At 41.5% G+C, this 25,617-nt stretch overlaps 1 protein-coding gene across 2 annotated transcripts in view; it reads left to right on the forward strand.

Annotated features, from left to right (window-relative positions):
* Window positions 1–484: 484 nt before the first annotated feature.
* Window positions 485–25,617, forward strand: part of GRB14 (growth factor receptor bound protein 14) — a 122,180-nt gene continuing 97,047 nt past the window's right edge. Inside the window, exon 1 of one of the 2 annotated variants that reach the window (XM_077447571.1) lies at window positions 485–669. In XM_077447571.1, coding sequence (XP_077303697.1) covers window positions 594–669 — 76 coding nt within the window. In that variant the 5' untranslated portion in view covers window positions 485–593. The remainder of the gene's footprint in view (window positions 670–25,617) is intronic. The other variant, XM_077447570.1, reaches the window with a different exon arrangement.

Below are 25,617 nucleotides of genomic sequence, written 5' to 3' on the forward strand. Positions count from 1 at the left end.
TTTAGTAAATCAACCCCACCAAATTCTTTTTTTTTTTTTGCTAAATGCAGCTAAACTGAATGCAGGTAAATGTGCAGTGAACATTTATATGCTTTTAGAAATGTCCTATAAATCCATATAAATGCATATAATTGCAGGTTTGTTAATGCCAGAGTACGAGGCCTCGTAAATGAGGCCCAAGATCCTCCCTCACTTAGCTCCTTGCTGAATTTCTCGAAATCAGCAAAAAGTTTAATTCCTTTCGAAAAAGTTAAACATTCACGAACGTGTCCAAGCCTTCTTCAGATGCCTAAACACAGCACGCTCTGTGTTAATCTGACAATAGTGGCTTTGAAATTAAAGATTTTCCAGTGAGCGTTGTCTGCTTTTCTTAAGTATTAAAAACAAATGTATCAGAATGTGCTTCCAAGGACAAAAGGGAAGCCTTGAAAAACCTGTGATTGGCTGCGTGTTTGTGCTCTCCCACGGTTAGTTTTAATTGGCTTTGAGTGAAGTTAGGATCACATTTTTTTCCCTCAGTCTGTGCTGTACAACTCGGCACTATTTGACGTGACGGCATATCCTGGACTATTATTCCCCGTGTAAACTGCTGTATGCAGCGCAAACATGAGCCTGTATGCGAGGAGAGTGACCCTGCCTGCTATCACCCCACTGCTGCTACAGAAAAGGGTAGGGCACTGTGTGTGATTTCTTCTGTCAATGACTGTGAGCCAGAATAGAACGCAGGAACGGAAAAGCTTGTATGAAGAGCTGCATGACAGTATGTGTGTGTGCTATATGGCTGTAACATTTAATTTTTGTTGAGTTTGCAGAGCTGTCCGAATAGATTAGATAGTTCGATATAGATTTAGGATCTTATCACCAAATTACTGGGCTTGATTTACTAAAAGGACAGAGTATTAACTTAGCAAAGTGAAGCTTCAACGAGTAAAACAGACGAAGCTGAGTTCATTTCAATTAACCAATCATGTGCTAACAAAAATCCTGCTTTTTCTTTTAAACTTGATTGGGTGAATTAACGAACGTGGACCCCTTTTGCTTGGCTACGAGAACAGTTAGTACTGAGTTAGTCAATCCAAAAGGGGTTGATTTGCTAATTATAAGTAGGTTATTCATTTTGCATGGGAATTTTCCCTAAGCTTAGAGAAAAAAGTGGAACTTCACTTTGCAAAGAATACCCAATCCGAGCAAGGGAAATTAAAAAAGTTAACAGTATTTATGCTTGCACGTGATTGGATGATGGAAGTCAGCAAAGCTTCATCACATTCACTAAGTCCGAGGAAAATTCCCTTGCAAAGCAAACTGCTTATTTGCCTTTAATAAATCATCCCCAGTGTGTTTTTTTTTTGTTTAGAAATAAGGACATTATAATATTATACATTTAAAGTAATTATAATCTTAAAATATTCAAAATGACCATGCAGTGTACCTAGCTTGACTGCTATCTAAAGTATACATCTCAGAGAGACACCTTTATGGCCCGTACACATGATCTGAAAACCATACGAAAAATACCACTTTCACTTCAAATACCCTTGTTCATACCTAATGGTTTGGGCTTAACCCAGTTATTTGATGTTCATTATCAGTTGAAACCTACAGCCTTCTTTGTCTTTGGGCACTGGTATCCCCTAGGCAGGCAAACTGTTGTACCTGTTACCTTTATCCAACTGAATGTTGCAACTGTATACAACTATGCTTGATATATCTCTGTACTGTATGTTCAAAACATCCTTTTTACAATAAATCTTTTTTGCAAAAATACCGCTTTCGAATTGATCGTACGATAATCTGATGGTTAGTACACAGCTTTCGATAGCTGATCAGGACAGTTCATCCAATATTATCCGATAGGACAAGCAAGAAAAATTCTCGTACAGTTCCAGATTGTACAATTTTCATTTAATCTGTACAGTTTTTGTCCAAAAATATAATACAAATACACTACATCACATTACATCACTTCCGAATTTTTATTCTATCGTATAAGAATTTTTGTAACTTTAGTAACCTCTTCAATGTCTACTTGCGACTAGCAAGCGGAAAAAGTCGAACGATCTGTCGTCTGATTTTCGGATTGTGTGTACAGAGCATTAGTCTAATTATGGGGCAATAATTGCAATGAGCCAGTAAAATTTAATTTTGCCTTTTGACTCTTCTATATGACTAGAGCTACCATAAGGCAAAAAGCTGGAACTCCAGGATTCAAAAAATTAATATTATTATTACTATTATTATTCAGGATTTATATAGTGTCAATAATTTGTGCAGCTCTTTACAAAATGGAAGGTGACAGTACAGTTACAATACAATTCAATAGAATAGGAATCAGAGAGCCCTGCTCATTAGAGCTTAAAATCTTAGAGCTTAAAAATAATAATAATAATAATAATAATAATAATAATAAAATCTAAAAGGAATGGTCATGTGTTTCAAAGGTAAGGCTCCATTAACACCTGAACGTAGCTTTTTAAGCTTTTTTGTGTTTTTTAGTGAAGTGTTTTTGAAGAAGCACCATTCATTTAACTGGGCCTCCCTCTACACCAAAAATGCTCCAAAGAAGCTCATGTAGTGAATCTTGGAACAGAGCCAGGAGTGTTTGGTGCTGTGATTTTTGTTGCTCATAAAATCAATTGTACCATGTTTGGGGTGCCATTAAGAAATAATGCGTCCCACATTTTTCTACGATTCTGGAATCACAGGCAGAATTGTGGTGAATTGTGGCTACCAAGCACAGCTGCCAGTTTTAGTAAATCAGCCCCATCAAATTGTTACTGTTTATCTTTCCAACAAAAGCATGAACTACTGTTCACACGCCAGGCTATCACCATTGCGTTGTAGACAGTCAGGCGCTTAGAATACATATATAGTCATTGGTAAATTTAGAGGGGATTATGCAGTCCGGTTGTGAAATGCACTGACCAATTAGGACACTGTAACATTTATGGCCAAGTTTTTGTCTAGAGGTAGCCTGAGATCATCTAGGGGTGTTACATTACTGCAAAGTTGACAAAGATGTACTAAAGAATGTATAAAAATCTTAACAAGCAATAACTAACTAAAACAAGCAATAATACCTAAATATAAAGACAACCATACCCAGTTATTTCAATATGATTTTGTAGGTCATGAGCACACACACAGAGGTAACATACATCAAGTGAGGCGATGCATTTGCTAGGTGTTGACATCTTAAGCTGTCACTAGCTGTGGAGCTGAGGCTAATAGGGCTCACCGTAGCTTAGAGAAATGCACTAACCACTATAGAAGAGACGATGAATAAGCTCACCTTACTGTAAGATGCCAGCACAATCACACTATTTTATTTAATAAGCCTGTTACTGATCTTTGCATGATCCGCTTGTCAGGGCAACATTATGGGAACTTTATTCCTGTAATGTAATGTTTGCAGAGGTGTACAATGTCAACATTGTTGATCTTGACATTGAAATACTATGTAGTGGTGCTGATTTACTAAAGCAGTAGAGGATGTTCACTTAGCAAAATGTATGCTCACTCAGCTTAGTAAATATAAGACATGTTCAGTTAAAATACCCCTATATGCACAAAGGAAAATAAAAATATACATAGTGCATATGATTGGAAGGTTGTAGTGGACATGATTTCTTTTGCTAAGCTTTCCGTCATTATATCAAATTTCTATATTCCTTTAGTAACAGAGTGGATTCACTAGGGCTTCTTGCATGCAGGTGTAAAAAAATATGCTGTATTTGTAGCCGTGTAGTGTTTTTTTAAGCATCTGAACACTAGGGAAGGGCCAAACGGACCCCTGTTTGATTTGCACCAGAATTTTGAACACCGCGAAAGTTCGGACATTAATAATGAACCCCATTAAAGTCAAAGGGACCCGAACGTCAAAAATAAAAAGTGCCCATTTTGAATGCTTATATGCAAGTACTTGGGCATACAATGGTTATAGGGGTCCGGGTCCTGCCCTGGGGGACATGTATCAATAAAAAAAAGTTTGTGACAAACGTCATCTTTAAATGAGCAGTCATTTTTTGATTTTTAAAGTGAAAGCATAGAAATGAAAAATTCCTTCCAATATAGTGCCTGGGGGTCCCCTTAGTCTACCTGTAAAGTGGCAGATCTGTACCATGTCTAGAATCATCTGCAGCAATAATTGCATTTATAAAGCCCCAAAAAAAAAAAAAAATTCCCTGCAAGCTGCCTTTATTTTGCTCTGAAACAGATGTGTTTATGTAGTGTTCATGTAAAGAAAGATGAGTCCATGGCGTATGCAATCTATATGTATTTGACAAAAAGAATGGATAGCTTTGCACGTATACAACTGATTATGATATAATCACATGCAAACACACACACACAAAATTGAGTCTGTGCCTCCTTAGTACACTACGGTAGTATGTCCAGTTCAAACTCCTTTCATATATTAAACTATATATAGGCCTGCAGCATACTTCAATCATTTATTTAATAAAAAAATAAATAAAGTCTATTTCGATACTCAGATCGCAGGCCAAAAATGGCCAAAAATAATGACACCCCTGCTGATAATGTGTAGAGATTTGGCTTTTTATTTCTCTTATTTTTTGTGTCATACCAATACAAACAAAAGAAATAAACATGAGAATGCCTAAATATTTGTAACTGCAACAATTTTCTGGGCAAAGTGATGCAGGGGTGCCAATATTTCTGGCCATGACTGTATAAACAGTAGTTTAGCCCACTTGCTAGAAAATGGCATTGGGATGTAAGGTATATCCTTATTTAGAGACTAGATATCTTTTTAAGAACTTAGATCTACACTGAATACTGCTGATGCAGTTAAATTGTGTGCTTAAGTGCAGCTTGAAGCTTGAAACATTAGCATGGAGTACATACAGTACATGCCAAGGTTTGCTTTTCATTCTGGCAATGCTTGAGTACACTAGGCCACACTGTTGTGTAAAGCCCTTTGGTTGCTGGTTAGAGTTGAGCCGAACACACCCATGCACCAGAATTCCTGAACATGTAAAAAGTTCAGACCCGAGTGGTGAACTCTGTTAAAATCTATGAGACCCAAACTTGAAAAATCAAAAGTCCCCATTTTAAAAAGGTATATGCAAGTTATTTCCCATAAAAATGGTATAGGGGCGTAGATACTACCCTGGGGGACATGTATCAATGCAGAATTTTTCTTAAATAAAAGATCATTTTACATGAGTAGTGATTTTAATGATACATAAAGTGAAACAATAAAAATTCCTTTAAATATAGTGCCTGGGGGGGTGGTCCCTTTAGTCTGCCTGTAAAAGTGAAAAGTGGCACATCTATACCATGTATAGAACCTGCTGAAGCAAACTGACATATATAAAGTAACAAAATGACATTTAACAACTTAAGGACAGAGCCTTGTTTTGAGATTTGGTGTTTACAAGTTAAAATTATTATTTTTTGCTTGAAAATTACTTAGAACCCCTCAAACATTATATAATTTTTTTCAGACACCCTAGAGAATAAAATGGTAGTCGTTGTAATACTTTATGTCACATCGTATTTGCGCAGCGGTCTCACAAGCACAATTTTTTGGAAAAAAAGACACTTTTATGAATGAAAATATAAGACACCAGTAAAATTAACCCAATTTTTTTATATTGTGAAAGATAATGTTACGCTGAGTAAATTGATACCCAACAACTCACGCTTCAAAATTGCGCCCGCTCGTAGAATGGCGACAAACTTTGGCCCTTAAATAGGCGGTGTTTAAAAATTTCTACAGGTTACCAGTTTTGAGTTACAGAGAGGATCTGGAACTAGAATTATTGCTCTTGCTCTAACAATAACGTTTGAACACCATTTTCATATGCGGGCGCAACTTACATATTTGTTCGCTTCTGCGCGCGAGCGCGGCTGGACAGGGTGCTTTAAAATTTTAATTTTTTTTTCCTATTCATTTAACTTTTTATTTTTAAACTGTCTTTTTAACCTCCCTGGCGGTACGATTATTTCGGATTTTAGGTGCTAAAAGCAGTACCATTATTTTGCATGAAAATTTGGCGTTTTATATTGTAGTCCTGCAATTCTTAGGAATAACTCACTTAAATCTGTCCAAACCAGAGTCTAGCAGACATCCCGGGTATAATAAAGTTTGAAAAATGAAATCATAAATTATAATATAATAAATAATTATAAATAATTGTACCAAATAATATAACAATAATAAAAACTATTCAATAATGTAATCAAATCAAAAACACTGAAATTTGCTCAGTTGCAGAATTGTCACTGTCATTACTTTTCAGTATTTGATGACGGATCTCCCCACAAATCGCTATCGCTCAATTCTGCGAGTGATTCCAATTTATTATCGCTGTTTTCTAGCTGGTCTAAAACCATTTTTGATGTAAAGGGACATGTTTTGGTTGCTATGGACAATCTCCAGTTTCCAGGCAGAAAGAACAGTTTTTATTACATAAAACTGCATGCAGAGCACTGGACAGAACACTAGGGACAACGGGGATGTGAAATAATTACATACAGCAATGTAATCTGTAAGATTACATTATACTGTATGTTTACTGTTTGTTTCACTTTTTGAATTTGGCGCCGATCTCTGTCCCCGTGCGTCGCAACGCTCGCAGGGCACGGAGATCGGCGATGTGATGCATCGAGCGAGACACGGCTCGCTCGTACAGCGGGGAGACAACGCTGGATCTGAGGGAGAAGGTAAGTAAACCTCCTCTTGGATCCAGCGATGCAGTCCCGAGTCTGGCTCGGGGATACCGCTTTTGGTATGAAAATTCCACCCCGAGCCAGACTCGGGAATACCGCCAGGGGGGTTAAAAATAAAAATTCTGGGTCTTTTATTCCTATTACAAGGAATGTAAACATCCCTTGTAAGGCCGCGTACACACGCGCGGACTGTTCGCCCAACCTTGTTCGGCAAACAGTTTCATCAAACAGTCCGCTCAAAATTTGCATGAGCGGACTTGCCCACACACGAGCGGACTGTTTGACGAACAAGGTTGGGCAAACAGTTCGCTCAACTTTTGAAATGAACGGACTCGCCCACGTAAGGAGGAGGCAAATCCGCCCATTTCAAGCGCGTGTACAGGTAGGCGGGGCCCGCGAAGGAGACGTCGCGGGCTCCGCCGCCTGGAATGGGCTTAAAGGGGAACCCCAACGCCGAAAAAAATCGGCGTGGGGGTTCCCCCCAGGTCCACACCAGACCCTTGTCCGAGCACGCTACCCGGCCGGCCAGGAAAGGGGGGCGAGCGAGCGCGCCCCCCCTCCTTAGCCGTACCAGGCCGCGTGCCCTCAACATGGGGGGTGCCTTGGGGAAGGGGGGGCCGCGCGGCCCCCCCACCCCAAAGCACCTTGTCCCCATGTTGATGAGGACAAGGGCCTCTTCCCGACAACCCTGGCCGTTGGTTGTCGGGGTCTGCGGGCGGGGGGCTTATCGGAATCCGGGAGCCCCCTTTAAGAAGGGGGCCCCCGGATACCGGCCCCCCACCCTATGTGAATGAGTATGGGGTACAATGTACCCCTACCCATTCACCTGTGAAATAAAGTACAAATAAAAACACAACACAGGGGAAAAAAATATTTTATTGCACAGCCGGGGGTCTTCCGTCTTCGGGGGTCTTCTCGCCGGACTCCTCCGCTATGTGTGTGTAGCTCTTTTGCCAGCGGAGGAGTCCGGCTTTCTTCCTCCCCGCCGCCGGCCTCTTCTCCCGACTTCGGGGGTCTTGTCCCCCTCTTCGGTTCTTCTGCCGGGCCACCGCGCCTGGTCCGGTGGCCCGGTCTTCTGTCGCCGTCTTCCGTTCTTCTGTCGCCGCCTTCGGTTCTTCTGCCGGGCCACCGCGCCTTCTTGTAGCTCTTTTACAGGCGGTGGCCCGGTCTTCTGTCGCCGCTGTCGCCGCTGTCGCCTTCCGTTCTTCTTCTTGTTCTTCTTGTTCTTCTCCAGGAGATGTTGACACGTCGCTCCCTCCGGCCGGAATGCCAGAGCCGCCCTGCGCTGTGACTTATATAGTGACAATGGGGCGGTGTCACATGGTATATGTCACATGGGTTGGTCACATGGGTTGATGTCACATGGGGACTATGACATCGTAAGGGGGCGGGGTCACCATGTGACCAACCCATGTGACATATACCATGTGACACCGCCCCATTGTCACTATATAAGTCACAGCGCAGGGCGGCTCTGGCATTCCGGCCGGAGGGAGCGACGTGTCAACATCTCCTGGAGAAGAACAAGAAGAACAAGAAGAAGAACGGAAGGCGACAGCGGCGACAGCGGCGACAGAAGACCGGGCCACCGCCTGTAAAAGAGCTACAAGAAGGCGCGGTGGCCCGGCAGAAGAACCGAAGGCGGCGACAGAAGAACGGAAGACGGCGACAGAAGACCGGGCCACCGGACCAGGCGCGGTGGCCCGGCAGAAGAACCGAAGAGGGGGACAAGACCCCCGAAGTCGGGAGAAGAGGCCGGCGGCGGGGAGGAAGAAAGCCGGACTCCTCCGCTGGCAAAAGAGCTACACACACATAGCGGAGGAGTCCGGCGAGAAGACCCCCGAAGACGGAAGACCCCCGGCTGTGCAATAAAATATTTTTTTCCCCTGTGTTGTGTTTTTATTTGTACTTTATTTCACAGGTGAATGGGTAGGGGTACATTGTACCCCATACTCATTCACATAGGGTGGGGGGCCGGTATCCGGGGGCCCCCTTCTTAAAGGGAGCTCCCGGATTCCGATAAGCCCCCCGCCCGCAGACCCCGACAACCAACGGCCAGGGTTGTCGGGAAGAGGCCCTTGTCCTCATCAACATGGGGACAAGGTGCTTTGGGGTGGGGGGGCCGCGCGGCCCCCCCTTCCCCAAGGCACCCCCCATGTTGAGGGCACGCGGCCTGGTACGGCTCGGGAGGGGGGGCGCGCTCGCTCGCCCCCTTTCCTGGCCGGCCGGGTAGCGTGCTCGGACAAGGGTCTGGTGTGGACTTTGGGGGAACCCCCACGCCGATTTTTTTCGGCGTTGGTGTTCCCCTTTAAGCCCATTCCAGGCGGCGGAGCCCGCGACGTCTCCTTCGCGGGCCCCGCCTACCTGTACACGCGCTCGAAATGGGCGGACTTTCCGAGCGGGAACAGTCCGCTCATTTCGAAAGTACAGCGGACAGGCCCACACACGGGCAGACTGTTCGCTCAAACACAGTTTCAGCGGACAGTTTTTCGGAATTTCCGAAAGACCTTGTCCGTCCAACTGTCCGCTGAAACTGTCCGCTGAAAGCCCACACACGAGCGGACTGTCCGCCCAAACACTGTTCAGCGGACAAGGTTGGGCAAACAGTCCGCCCGTGTGTACGCGGCCTAATAGAAAAAATGCATGACAGGACCTCTTTAATGTGAGATTTGGGGTTAAAAACACCTCAGATCTCACATTTACACTGTATTGTTTGGTAATTGAATGGCTGCAGATGGGCACTGAACAGGCTGCAATGTTGGGCAATTTATAAGCTGCATATGGGCACTGAACAGGCTGCATTGTTGGGCAATTTAATGGCTGCAGATGGGCACTGAACAGGCTGCATTGTTGGGCAATTTAATGGCTGCAGAAGTGCACTGAACAGGCTGCATTGTTGGGTAATTTAATGACTGTGGATTGGCACTGAGCAGGGTGCATTGATGGGCAATTTAGAGGCTGCAGATGGGCACTGAGCAGGGTGCATTGATGAGCTGTGACCCTAATTTTGCTTCAAAGTTCTTTATTTAAATATAAGATTTTTTTTCTTAAACGTGCCTCCTAAAATTGGGGTGCGTGTTATACGCCAGTGCGTGTTATACACCGATAAATACGGTACTCTCTGAAATTGCTCTAAAAATAGACCGGCATACATTTTATTACACTAGCCATGTTGCTACAGGTGCTTTGTTTCCTAATAAAATCTATTGTATGATGGAAGCTAAAAATAACTATGTGGTTTGTTTATAGTGATTGAATGGAGGCCAGGCAGATCAGGTTGAGAGTCCCCTGCGCTGCATTGTGCCCGTATTATTGTACTCATTAAACAAACAGAGCTAAATTTTGATTGCACATGTCAGCACCGGTGTTTGTTGTCTAATACTCACATAATGACATATGATGTAATATGGCACAGGGACATGGAAGTTTATGGATGGAAAAAAATTATAGGTCTACCTAATCTATAAATATTATGGAATGTATAAATGTGTACCAATGTATTTTATAACAATTGTTATGTATTTATTAAATTTTTAGTATTAGTGGCTTCTTATCCTTAAATTTTTTTTCTAGTTTTGGATAGAGTGGAGAAGGATTAGAACGCCTGTCAGTTTTTATTGCTGTCTGTGCCACCGTTTAGGAGATAGACTTTCTCTATTTGTCCTGTTTACCGTTACTATTGTTAGACACAGTAAAAGAAAATCACAAATTTTGGGTTCTCCCCAGAAAAGTAATAGAGGGGAAACCCTCCAATAGGGACACTAGTTCTGGTGACCTGGGGGTCCCCAGGGAATTCCCTTAATTTGCAAAAAGATTTTTTATCACTTCCTGTTTGGGACAGGAAGTGAAGGGAAATCTCTGCAATGGGACACTTATAACCAAAATGAATAATATATACAATCCAAAAGGAAAAAAAAAAGGTTTTGCCTATAGTTCTACTTTAATGCATTCCTTGCATTAAGGTAAAACATGTTTAGGTGTCAGCATTCCCCCCTCATCCCCCCTTTTACTTAGCTGAGCCCTCAATCGATCCAGTCTTGTGCACATCTGCCGCTCTTCTCTCCCCTCACTTCTGGGTCTCGCTGGCCTTGCTGGGGCACAAAGAGTCATTGACTCCCATTGCTGTCAATTAAAGCCAGTGACGAGGGAGTGGGGGGTGGGCCAAGCCTCACTGTCTATGTCAATGGGCGCAGCAGCGAGGCTTGGGTGCCCACTTCCCATGAGGGTACTGGACAGAGGGGAGGGGCCAGTAGTGCTGGCGGGGGACTCGAAAAGAGGAGGTTTGCAGCTGCTCCGTGCAATTCCGTAGACGTGTTTGTTATTTTTCTTTTTACATTTACCTTTACAATAACTTTAGGTAATTGATACATCCAGGTATATTTCATAGACCCCATACACACTATTAGATTTTCTGCAGATTTTTTGCTTCAGATTTACCAAAACCATATAATATGAGGTCAAACCTTAAGAGTTCGAAATTTGTATTCAATCAGACAGGCCCTTGCACTACATGGTTTTGGTAAATCTGAAGACAAAAATATGCAGAAAATCGAATCTGTGTATGGTTCTTGAGTATCACTGTTTACTGTTAATTGAAAGATGATTTAATGGCTATGAGTGAATGCTGGTCCACTGAATCAACCAATGGCGTCTTACTTTCTCTTGGGGACATAATGAGCTCTGCTTGCCTTTGCATCTATAACCAGGGTGTCACAAGACTCCTGTCTGCTCCTATAATCTCCATAATGGTACCCTAAAAAATAGTAAATGAGATCCTCCTGTAAGGCCCATGTCATCTTATTGAAACTGGGAATTCTGTTCCAGAGAAATGTAACAAGGCAGTAATTTTTTTTTATTTGTGACATTACAGAGCCGGTCCAGGCTCTGAAAGGATGCTGACCGGTCAGGATACCCAGACCGGCAGCTGGCTCAGCCTCTCAGTGAGTCACTGAGAACCTGAGCCAGACTCTCCCACCCCCTCCACAGCTCAGTGCTCCAGTGAGGGCTTAAGGGGCAAAGCAGAGAGCTGGTGACTGCCAGTCACAGGCTCTCAGCTCACTGAAGGCTGAGAACTGAGTGATCAGCAGCATTTGATCATTGGGTTCCCAGTCTTAGCCAGCGAGGGACAGATGAAGCATTGAATTGATGCGTCACCCACCTAGGTGAGTATACATTTTCTTTTTTTTTTAACAAGTCCATACGTCTCTTTCAAAGAGTATGTAAACCCAACATTTCAAATTCTTGATATGTGCCTGCTGTACCATGTACTTGTATGAACAATTCTCCTGTTCTCTATGTATTGCTTCCATAGCTGTGCTGGGAACTCAGGCTGCTCTCCTCCAATGATCAGTCTTGTCCTGACACGACCCCCCCCCCCCCCCCCCGCACAGCCATTGACTGAGTACTCTCATGCAGCTGAGAACAGAGAGTATGTGATCACTTATAAAAAAGGGAAAAAAAGGTACTTATAGGAGTTGATTTACTAAAAGCAAATAGACTATGCACCCTGCAAGTGCAGTTGCACCAGAGCATAGTAAATGAAGTAAAGCTTCACTTTGCAAAGAATAGCCAATCACGTTCAAGGAAATAAAAAAAACTGCATTTTTGCTTGGATGATGGAAGTCAGCAGAGCTTCTACTCATTTACTAAGCTCTGGAGTAACTGCTCTTGCAGAGTGCAACTGCACTTTACAAAGTGCAGTGCCTATTTGCTTTAAAAACTTAATGGGTTGTTTTACAAGGTGAAGGTTTACTTACAGTACACTTTAATAATATAACAAAAAGAATATAAAGAAAAAAGAACAAAGAAGAAAGGTTTTTTTTTTTCAGATCAACAAGATGGTCTTCAAAAACAGTTTGTTCTCTATTTCCATCCTAATCCAAACATTATAGCTCCACTATTTAGACGTCAAATAAAAAAGCATCAGAAAAGATATATTTTGAAGGAAAAAGAAAACTTGCCTTACAAAAAATTGTCATATCTGCACTCTGTACACTACTTTTGACCCCTGCACTTGGTATGTTGCACACTTCTGACCCCTACACTCTTTACATTGATATAAAAATTGGACATGTACATTGGGTGCACACATCGGGCTTTGATACAACAAATGGGTATGTGCATCACAGCGGAGGGGGTGCAGTTTTGGCATCTTTGCTCCGGGCACTGGATGACCTTGTCACAGCACAGCCCACTGCATTCCCAATAATGAGTGGCAGGTTTTAACATGCTAGTCTTGTAGTGCAAACTTAAAGTGGTTCTAAAGATTCTTCATGCACTCTATGAAGGTAAAAAAAAAAAATCCGCCCCCCCCAATACTTACCTGAGCCCCATCGTGATCCAGCGATGTGCACAATATCCTTGACTCTCTGGTGACTCTCCCTCCTCATTGGCAGAGGCAGCAGTGGGAGCCTGTGGGAAGAGAGAGGGGATGGGGGCGAGCTGCAGTTCTGTATCTGAATGGACACACAAAGCAGCGGCTCTGCATGGGTGTCACTACAGCAAGCTGTTTGCTCTGGGAGCATATATATATATATATATATATATATATATATATATATATATATATATATTGTGACATTGGGGGTTCTTTAGCTTAGTGTAGAGCCTACCAGAGTCCACACCAGATGTGCCGTTTTAAGGGCCTGTATTCCCACGCAAGGGTTTCAATTTCACAGCAGTAATAAATGAAAAATACCAAGCCACCTGGCTCTATGGTCAGCTCAGGCTTTGCTTCAGCCCTCTTGACTTTATAGCAGAGTTACTGTACCTCAGCATTCTTTCCCGGCTTCCTTGCTGTTCCAGCCCACAGGCTTGGACCCTCTGTCTGCTTGCCTGGACTCCTCAGGAGGGTGGATCCCAGAACCATGGTCAAAAGTCTACAAATAGTCCAGCACACACCTGACCAGTCAGTATGCTGGTGGATCTCAAAACCCGGACCCAGGACTGGGGATTTCATCCCACCCGGATCACTAAGAAATCCCCGGGCTCCAGATCCCAAAACAGATTTTAGCAAATAGTGAGGAAACTGAAAGGCCAGTTTCCTCCCAAATAAGCAAATCCCCTGGAGCCCCTCAACTTGTGCGGTTGAGAACCCTACGCCCTGTGGTGGGGTACCACACTACCACACATATATATATATATATATATATATATTAGGATATTAGGAAAAAAATATATTTCTTCTCTCTGATCTTTAGAGCACTGTTTCTTTTGGTAGATTTTTGGTAGTATGTTCATTTTTGGTTCCAAGAACCCAGCGCCAACCCCCAAAATTTTCCTAGAAAAAAAAAAAAAGTGTGCCGCCACATCCCCTGAACAAGAAACGTAACCTAACTGACATTTCAACCTTTCCTCTCCCAAGCCATAAAATGAAACCATATGTTACCAAACATTAAAAATATAATTTTTACACTTAACATTAGCCCTAAAACAGTGCCTAATACTTAGCTCTATAAGCCGTTAAGCTTTACCCTAATTCACAAATTATTTCCTACACCTAATCTTAACCTTCTTGACACAACAAGTTTTTCAACCAATGTGTCCGATCCTCAGGGGTACCTATTACTTGGCCTCCCTGCAGCCTACAGGCAGATCCAGATAGTGGTGGTGGCTGGTCATGGCACCTATCAGGGACAGGTTTAGTGTCAAGAATTGATAGCTAGGCTGTTGCGTATATGGCTGTGAAGAATTCTTTGTATGCTGGAGAAACCAAAACAAACTACCCATATAGTTCTGGTAATCACAGTTATAGTAGTGCTTCAACTGTTTGAGATCTGCAAACTTTTGTACTTGCAATTACTTTTACTGCATGTTGGTTTTTGTAAACAAAGCTTCTTTGCTGCAAGATCCATCAGCACTTTCATATTACACTTCTACACTGGTGGTTTCTGTTTGGAAAAAAACAGTGGAACTTTCCCCATGCACGTAATTTGTGGAGGTGCCTAATTTATTTAGGGAAAGGTGATAACTCAAATACAATGACATTATGATGCAGCTCTCACTATAATCCTAGCTGTATAAAATATTCTTCTGTGCTCAAAGTAATTTACCTGCATTTGGTACTCACAAATAAGAAACCAAATCGGGAGAATACTTCTGCCCAATTTATTATGTTACACCAATCATTCTTTGACATAATTATTATTTTCAGCAATGGGAGCTGGAAATAACAATCACATGGATGAAAATAAGGATCAATATGGCAAATAATACATGTGTTATAATTTAATCATCTGAGCCTATTGCTTAAAGTGTTACTAAACACCACAGTAAAATCAGTCTGTACATGCTGTAAAGCATGCTTGTTATACTCACTGTGGAACCTAAGGGGTTAATCATCTGCAATGTGTAGAAAGGCTGTGTGTTCCTGTATCTCTGATCTTCCTCTTTAACTGACTCCAACCCATCTACTGGTAGCACAGAGCCCTAGGAGTCTGCACATGCTCAGTTTGGTGTACATTGCTAGAGAGTTTTTGTTTTCTTGAGAGAGTGCATGTGATCAGCACAGGGCCAATCAGCACTGTCCAGACAGAGGATCAGGTGAGAATGAAAACTCCTCCTACAAGCTTTAAGCAGATACTGATAAGTCACAAGACTGCTCTAACTGCTGATGAAAAAAGGTATTTAGCAGTTTATATTTACTAAAACGATTGCATTCCCATGTTCTATGTACTGTGGGAAACCAGATATAGTGAATGCAGGTCCTGGGTTTAGTAACACTTTAATATCAGAAAGAAAGAAAGATCAATTTAAAAAAAGTTAGCTTGTACTAAGGCCATTGACACTAGCTACTAATAACTATTTTTGTGACAGCTTGTACAGTACACTTGCCCTTAAGTACAGCAGTTGGTGGTTAAACAGTTAATTAGACTTTTCATTTTCTAATTCATGATCTCGGCTGATGTATATTAAAGTAGAGATTAACTGTATTTGGCAGGGATAAAATAAACCCGATCAAAGGGCAGAAATGACTGAAATGTCCTTTAATTTTTGCACACGCACACCAAAGCATAAATCCAGCCGTTCTTGGTGGTACACAATAACGGAGCAGAGTCAAGACATAGAAATTTAATGAGGACTTGTATAACAATGTTCGAAACAGGAGCACAGAGGTCAACATTTTTATAATTACTAGCATTACCATTTTGAATTTAAATTGGCCAGTACAATGATTTAAACATAATTTCCCTACATTTGTTGTTTGTGTTTTGCATTAGGCTCTTAAAGGGAATCTGACACAATCCACAGAACAAATAACGTGAACAATGTGGAATTTACTTTTACTGTTTCAAAAAATTTAAATTAAATTTTCTATTTATTATGCAGAGCTTTACATACTGTACAATCATATCAGTCCCTGCCATTAGGGAGCTTACAATCTAAGTTCCCTATCTCACATGCACATACTAAGACCAATATTAAACAAGAGCCAATTAACCTACCAGAAGTCTTTGTAGTGTAGGAGGAAAGCAGAGTACCTGGAGAAAACTCATACAAGCACAGGGAAATCTTGCAAACTCAATGGAGATATTGTCCTGGCCGGGATTTAAACTGGGGGCCTCAGTTCTGCAAGGCAAATGTGTTACTGTTCTTCACAATATCTTTCTATTTTCCATATGTAGGTGACTCAGCCACATTAGATCCATTTAAAGGGTATGTCCAGGTGTGGCCCAAACATTCACCTTAAATCTTCCTCTCTAGAGCATGTCCCAGAGAAACAACTTCTTCAGCGCCATTCCCTATGATGTCATCACCAGAAATGTAACATTTTTCCAGGTGCGGCTGCTGGAAGGTCAGTACGTAGTAACAAAGATACTTTCCCAGAACTGCATCTCCCAAGAGCCATTTGCCTATGTATTGTATGTTTGTAGGCTGTTGGTAGTCTTGTTTCTGAAGATGCTCTGTAGGAGTAACAAAATTGGGTGGGATTTCTGGTGATGTCACTTCTGGCCTGTGGTGTGCCTCACTTCCAACTTTTGCTTGCACATGGCTGAAAGATGGTAGTCAGCTTCACCTCATTCACTAAGCTCTGGAGCAATGTCAAGGCAAAGTGCAACTTCCCTATGGACAGGAATGGTCTTGCCAAGTATATGGAAACACAACATGATTTGCAGGTGTGAAAGTATCGTCATGTTTTGCATAGATAGCGGAAGGGATGTTATATTATTTTGCTTCCTCTATTTGATGAGACACCTAGCTAAAAGGTGACAGGTGGGAAGCCTCACTTTTCTCATTAACTGTGTGCGCTGCTCCGTATTGGAGTCATGTCAGAGCTTACTGAATTTTAAAGAGGGTAAATTGTTGTTGCCCTAGTTGGTGCCTCTGTGACTGAAGTTGCCAATTTTTGGTGTCGTGAGGTACAGTATCAAAAGGTTTTGACCGCATATACAGTCTCCAGAAAAACGCCAACATGGTCAACCGACCAAAGAGACAAAAAGACATTGCGCAGGAGTGTGACCCGGAATAAGAAAACAAATATATATATATATAATCCCACAATCAGTTGACAGTGAACCCACTGCTATTAACTTAATCTGTTACTGTACACGTGTGAAATACATTTAATTCAACAATCATGTATAATGATAAACCCTGTATCATTGCATAAAATAATTCATCTATCGTACAAAAATTATTTGTTTCTATGAAGCAAACAATTAAAGTGCAAATGCAGTGTGCTCACATAGTGAACAAAAAGTGCTTAGTGCAAGAAAATATTATTCATTAGTAAAGTGCATGCATCAAAAATTCATATGTGTTCAAAATATTTGAAGTCTATTTTGCAATCCCAGGAAAAATCCAAGATTATTATCATCACTTTCTTGGATTTTTCCTGGGATTGCAAAATGGACTGTAAATATTTTGAACACATATGAATTTTTGATGCATTCACTTTACTCATGAATAATATTTTCTTGCACTAAGCACTTTTTGTTCACCGTGTTAGCACACAGTTTTTTATTTTGCACTTTTTTTAATGGCATTTGCACTTGGTTTGTTTCATAGAAATAAATAATTTTGTATGATAGATGAATTATTTTATGCAATGACACAGGTTTTATCATTATTATACATGTTTGTTGGATTGAATGCATTTCACATGTGTACAGTAAGGGATTAGGTTAATAGTAGTGGGTTCACTATCACCAGATTGTGGTATTATAGATTTGTACTGCATGCTTCTTTTTTCTTGCCAATTAACTGGTGATCATAGGCATGTGCAGGGGGTGTGCCAGGTGTGCCTAGGCACACCCTAATCACCCCAAGCGCATTAGCATTATCGCTCTGTGTGCAGGCAGGGAGATTGGAAATATCTCTCTCTGACCAGTTCTGCCATTCATGAAGTGCTATCGTACTTCTCTTTCACTGTACCAGATCTACCATAAGAGTGTGTGTCTGTATGTATATGTAATATATATGACACACACATGCATGTGTGTGATCTTTGGGGTGTGCACCCAAATGCAATAGGCTACACACACCTATGCTGTTGATTCACCGGTACTTAGGTGGCAGCAATCTTATTTAATCCCTCAATCTTCCATTAATATCTTTGATACTAGTTTTTCTTGTTGCTTGTCCAAGTGTCCATTTTTATCGGGTCTATTCACTAATAAATGAAGAGAGGGGAATTGTCAGAAAAAATGAAAAATCTAAGCCAAAATGGTAGAAAAAAAAAAACAGATCTCATTGAAATATTTTTAGTTCAGCTTTTTTGGCCTATATTTTACCATTTCCCTAAGAAAATGTACCTCAGTTCACTGAATAGTGCATTAACCTCCCTGGCGGTATGATTATTTCGGATTTTAGGTGCTAAAAGCGGTACAATTATTTTGCATGAAAATTTGGCATTTTATATTGTAGTTCTGTAATTCTTAGGAATAACTCACTTAAATCTGTCCAAACCAGAGTCTAGCAGACATCCCGGGTATGATAAAGTTTGAAAAAGGAAATCATAAATTATAATATAATAAATAATTATAAATAATTGTACCAAATAATAATATAACAATAACAAAAATTATTCAATAATGTAATCAAATCAAAAACACTGAAATTTGCTCAGTTGCAGAATTGTCACTGTCATTACTTTTCAGTATTTGATGACGGATCTCCCCACAAATCACTATCGCTTAATTCTGCGAGTGATTCCAATTTATTATCGCTGTTTTCTAGCTGGTCTAAAATAATTTATGATGTAAAGGGACAGTTTTGGGTGCTATGGACAATCTCCAGTTTCCAGACATAAAGAACAGTTTTTATAATATAAAACTGCATGCAGGACACTGGGCAGACCACTAGGGACAAAGGGGATGTGAAATAATTACATACAGCAATGTAATCTGTAAGATTACATTATACTGTATGTATAGTGAGTGTTTCACTTTTTGAATTTGGCGCCGATCTCCGTCCCCGTGCGTCGCAACGCTCGCAGGGAACGGAGATTGGCTCTGTGATAGATCGAGTGAGACACGGCTCGCTCGTACAGCACGGGGACATCGCTGGATCCGAGGGAGAAGGTAAGTAAGCGTCCTCCTGGATCCAGCGATGCGATCCCGAGTCTGGCTCGGGGTTACCGCTTTTGGTATAAAAATTCCACCCCGAGCCAGACTCGGGAATACCGTCAGGGGGGGTTAAGAAAAAAATGATCTTTAGAAAAAAACATTTATTAAAATCTTTGAATAAAACCAATACATAACACTGGATTACATCTAAGGTTATCTTTTTTATTAGGGTGAACATTTAACAAAACATAAAAAGAACATTTATATTATGAAAAAGAACACATTCTCCAAAAAAAAAAAAAAATTATACAATAAAAAAAAAAAAAAAAAAAAAAAAAAAAAAAAAACACACAAAACAAAAATTTCAGCAATATGCGATACTATGTGAAACAGTGATGAAGTGCACTAATTCAAGAAGCTAAGCGGCAAAAATAGACAACAATTCATGAATGCCTATCCCTCATTAAAAGAAAGAAAGAAACAAAAACAAAAAAAAAAAACACACAACACAAAATAAAAATTGTGATAATATGAGATACTATGTGAAATAGTGATAAAGTGCACTAATTCAAGAAGCTAAAGAGCAAAAAGACAAAATGCATAAATGACTATCCCTAATTTAAAAAAACTAAAAAATACAATAATATGTGATAATATGTGAAACAGTGATAAAAGTACTCGAATCAAAAGCAGATATTCATTTGATTTTACATATAAAACAATAAAATAAGTCTGAAATAATAAAGTACATGTGCATCAAAACATGATAAGTTGTGAACACAATTGTTCCCACCATCCAGGCATCCAGCTGGACTGTGCCCTAGCAGCTCACTTTAAACAAAGATGACAACAGGTCTAATGGCGCTTTGGTATACAAATCCTTAATGGCAGTTCATGTTCCACCCTCCTCTCCTCGCCTGCATCGAAATCCACAGCTGGTCTGACAAGGCTTTAATATATGTATCATTTATGGAAAATCACATTCCACTCCCCTCTCCTCTCCTAAAAGCACCACTAGACCTGTTGTGGTCTTTTTTTTAAGGTGAGTTGCTAGCATCTAAACAAAGAAAAATAAAACATTCCAAATTGTGCTCCATCAATTGGATATTAGGATTAGTCACTCCTTGATTTCTACCTCTCTGAACTCCATATCAGATCTCATGGATACCACTCACCTCTCTGCACACCACACCCGAGCACCAATTAAAGAAAAACCTTACACACAAGCAGGGAGCAATGATGAAAATTCAGCCACAGTGACCCCTGTAGTGGGAGGACTATTGCACAACATAACTGAACCAGAACTTGCAGCAGACTTGCAGAATGTTTGCAAAGAAAGTTGATCTGGAGTCATTGCAATGCAGACTTGCTGCAATTGTGCAACAAATTTGTGAAGCCTGGCACGTCTAGCAAGAGCTTAGCAAGTCATTTTCAAACTTACAGCACAATTACTTGCTATCTGGGGAGCGGAGGAGACTCCACGAGCAAAACATTCACAGTGAGCTGCAATTACCAAACCACTAGTGACCAATATTAATGCTCTGAAGAGGAGAGAGTGGTGCAACACCCATAAATTGTGGACTATTGATTGATACCTAGACGATAATGCTTTGATTCACACAGATGGGGTTGTCAAATCGGGGTTTGATAGCTTGCAGACAAAGTCTCACACCTTCCCTGGCGCCGCAGTCGCCCGAACTCAATATCATAGAGCCACTATGGTTAATCTTGGAGAGCAAGGTTCAGGCTCCTGTTCTGCCTGCAGCATCTCTGTGAGAACTGGAATACTTTTTGCATGAAGAGTGGTATCAGATTCCATTATCCACCATCCAAGATTTAGAGTATCTCACAAAAGTTTGTACACCCCCTCATATTTTTGTAAATATTTTATTATATCTTTTCATGTGACAACACTGAAGAAATTACACTTTGCTACAATGTAACATAGTGAGTGTACAGCTTGTATAACAGTGTAAATTTGCTGTCCCCCTCAAAATAACTCAACACACAGCCATTCATGTCTAAACCACTGGCAACAAAAGTGAGTACACCCCTAAGTAAAAATGTCCAAACTGGGCCCAATTAGCCATTTTTCCTCCCCGGTGTCATGTGACTCGTTTTTACAAGGTATTACAAGGTCTCAGGTGTGAATGGGGAGCAGGTGTGTTAAATTTGGTGTTATCGCTCTCACTCTCACTGTCATACTGGTCATTGGAATTTCAGCATGGCACCTCATGGCAAAGAACTCTCTGAGGATCTGAAAAAAATAATTGTTGCTCTACATAAAGATGGCCTAGGCTATAAGAAAATTGCCAAGACCCTGAAACTGAGCTGCAGCATGGTGGCCAAGACCAAACAGTGGTTTAACAGGACAGGTTCCACCCAGTACAGACCTCACCATGGTCGACCAAAGAAGTTTAGTGCACATGCTCAGCATCATATCAGAGGCTGTCTTTGTGAAATAGATGTATGAGTGCTGCCAGCATTTCTGCAGAGGTTGAAGGGGTGGGGAGGTCAGCCTATCAGTGCTCAGACCATACGTTGCACACTGCATCAAATTGGTCTGCATGGCTGTTGTCCCAGAAGGAAGCCTCTTCTAAAGATTATGCACAAGAAAGCCTGCAAACAGTTCGCTGAAGACAAGCAGACTAAGGACATGAATTACTGGAACTATGTCCTGTGGTCTACTGAGACCAAGATAAATGGTGTCAAGCATGTGTGGCAGCAACCAGCTGAGGAGTACAAAGACAAGTGTGTCTTGCCTACAGTCAAGCATGGTGGTGGGGGTGTCATGGTCTGGGGCTGCGTGAGTGCTGCCAGCACTGGGGAGCTACAGTTCATTGGGGGAACCATGAATGGCAACATGTACTGTGACATACTGAAGCAGAGCATGAGCCTCTCCCTTCAGAGACTGGGCCACATGGCAGTATTCCAACATGATAACTACCCCAAACACACCTCCAAGATGACCACTGCCTTACTAAAGAAGCTGAGGGTGAAGGTGACGGACTGGCCAAGCATGTCTCCAGGCCTAAACCATATTGAGCATCTGTGGGGCATCCTCAAACGGAAGGTGGAGGAGCGCAAGGCCTCTATTTATTTTTTTATTTATTTTTTCCTTAATCAAACCCTATACATGAGTTCATTGACTAAGCTGAGGTAGATGGGCAGAGAGAATTCAGGAGCACGGTTTTTTATATCTTATAAAGTGGGTCATGTTGGAGAGTCTGGCACCAGTTGACTCATAGACCTGCACTCAGACTAAGTTTGGTATCTCATAAAAGGCTGTTTTTTGCCTTTTGTATAAATGACAACCCTGATTTAACCTAGTGACAATTCTAAGGCCCCTTGTTTTCTTTTAGGAAACCCATTTAACAGCTTAGGCTACACGGACCATATTGTCTGCCCCTGGAAGGACCTTATTTATTAATAAATGAGTCTTCCACTTTAGATTAATGCATGTATTATACAGTACTTATTGTTCAGTTTTTACATGTGTTTACCTAGCTTAGCTGACATAGCTATCTAGTATTTCCATCTTATGGTTTAGGGCTTACATTACTTTACTTAGTAAAACTAGGAAAAACAAACAGAAAGACTAACAAAACAGTTTTATACAGATTTCTAATCAGTAAAATTAAACAAGGTGAGACAAGAAATGAAAAGATAGATGGAAGGGTGGGGGGAGCCTAGCAATAAAAAGCTTATATTGTGTTTGGATATGACTAAATAAACCATTCCCTGCTTGACACATGTCACCCGGAACTAGGACAAAACAAGCACTGTAATGTGGTGCTCTGGGAAGATATCTGGCAATGACAGGGGTAGAGTAATGAGAATGTCAAGGTCAGAAGAAAAACAATAATGAAAACTGAACTGAACCAAAAAAATATTCTGCTTTGTTGGGACTTGAGGGAACGAAAAGTTATCTCAGGCTTATGAATAGGGATGAACCTGACGTTGACCTGAACATCGGGTGTTCGCCTGTTCACCGTATACCAAACATTATGGGGCGTTAATGGGAAATTCGAGCACCTGCATAACGCGCCATATTAAACGGCTATGATTGGCCAATCATAACGAGCTATGAGAGCTATGATTGGCCAATCATGGCTCAGGGGGCTCACATCCCACACTATGCAAGGCTGCTTACACAGCAGCTGTACATAGTTTTATGAATGAGAGCAGCAAAATTACATTTGTAAAGGAAAAAATGTAATTTAAAACTGCTCGTGGCTGTAATGTATTGCCGTCCCGGCAATATAGATAAAAAATCTTTGAACAAAATGGTATGTGTTTCCCCCCCAATCCATTAACAGGCTCTTTGGGTCTGGTATGGATATTAAGGGGAACCCTGCACCAAAATTAAAATAAACTGTGCAGAGATCCCCCAAAATCCATACCAGGCCCTTCAGGTCTGGTATGGATATTGAGGGGAACCCAGCACCAAAATTTGAAAGAAAATGGCATACCACATATCGAAGCATGCAAATTGGTAGGCCCTGCAGGAAAAGGGGGGAACAAGAGAGCACCCCCCTTCCTGAACCGTACCAGGCCCCATGCCCTCAGCATTGGGGAGGGTGTTTTTGGGTCCCCCCAAAACACCATGTCCCCATGTTGATGGGGACAAGGGCCTCATTCCCACAATCACCTTGCCCGGTGGTGGTGGGGGTCTGTGGGTGGGGGGCTTATCAGAATCTGGAAGCCCCCTTTAATAAGGGCCCCCAGATCCCGCCCTTCCATGTGAATGGGTTTCGGGTACATTTTAACCCTACCCATTCACCAAAAAAAGTTTCAAAGTGGTAAAAATGACAGGAGATAGTTCGGGACAAGTCCTTTATTAAAAAAATAAAATGTCCCGCGATATCCATTCATATTCGCATTGTCCAATGAACCAAAAAAAAAGATGGAAAAACCCTGCCTCCTCGGGAGACTCTTGCTGACTGCAGGCTTTCTGCTTTGACAGCTGTTATATAGCTGAGGGCGGGGCCACCCGGTGATGTAAATGGGTGACCCGCCCCCCTCTGATGTTACGTCACTGGTTACATCAACATGGGGACAAGGTGTTTTGAGGGGGACCCCAAAGCACCCTCCACATGTTGAGGACATGTGGCCTGGTATGGTTCAGGAGGGGGGCGGGCGCTCTCTTACCCCCCCCTTTTCCTGTGGCCTGCCAGATTGCGTGCTTGGATAAGGGTCCGGTATGGATTTTGGGGGGAACCCTATGCCATTTTTTTTAATTTTGGCTCGGGGTTCCCCTTACCTGAAGGGCCTGGTATGGATTTTGGGGGGGAACCCTACGCCATTTTTTTTTTAAAAGTTGGTGCAGGATTCCCCTTAATATCTATACCAGACCTGAAGGCCCTATTATGGATTTTGGGGGGACCCCCATGCAATTTTTCTTTACATTTTGGTGCGGGGTTCCGCTTAATATTCATACCAGACCCAAAGGGCCTGGTAATGGACTGGGGGGAGGACGCATGCCGTTTTTTTTCAATGATTTTTTATCTATATTGCCGGGATACGACAATTCATTACAGCCATGAGCAGTTTAACCACTTTCAGACCGGACCATTTTGCTGGTAAATGACCAGAGGTCTTTTTACACTTTGGCACTGCGCTGCTTTAACTGGTAATTGCGCGGTCATGCAATGTTGTACCCAAACAAAATTTGCGTCCTTTTCTTCCCACAAATAGAGCTTTCTTTTGATGGTATTTGATTGCCTCTGCGATTTTTATTTTTTGCAATATAAACGTAAAAAGACCGCAAATTTTGAAAAAAAATGATATTTTCTACTTTTTGTTATTAGAAAAATCCAATAAACTCAATTTTAGTCATACATTTAGGCCAAAATGTATTCAGCCACATGTCTTTGGTAAAAAAAAAGTCAATAATTGTATATTTATTGGTTTGCGCAAAAGTTGTCACATCTACAAACTAAGGTACGTTTTCTGGAATTTACGCAGCTTTTAGTTTACGACTGCCTATCTCATTTCTTGAGGTGCTAAAATGGCAGGGCAGTACAAAACCCCCCCAAATGACCCCATTTTGGAAAGTAGACCCCCTAAGGAAATTGATAAGAGGCATGTTGAGCCCATTGAATATTTTATTTTTTTGCCTCAAGCGATTGAATAATGACAAAAAAATTTTTTTTTTTTTTTTACACAAAGTTGTCACTAAATGATATATTGCTCACACATGCTATGGGCGTATGTGAAATGACACCCCAAAATAAATTCTGCTGCTTCTCCTGAGTACGGGGATACCACATATGTGGGACTTTTTGGGAGCCTAGCCGCGTACGGGGCCCCGAAAACCAAGCACCGCCTTCAGGCTTTCTAAGGGCGTAAATTTTTGAGTTCACTTCTCACTACCTATTACAGTTTTGAAGGCCATAAAATGCCAAGATGGCAC

Source organism: Lithobates pipiens, unplaced genomic scaffold (genome assembly GCF_037356315.1).
Source record: "Lithobates pipiens isolate NorthernLeopardFrog02 unplaced genomic scaffold, aLitPip1_a1.2 Scaffold_22, whole genome shotgun sequence".
Lineage (NCBI taxonomy): Eukaryota > Metazoa > Chordata > Amphibia > Anura > Ranidae > Lithobates > Lithobates pipiens.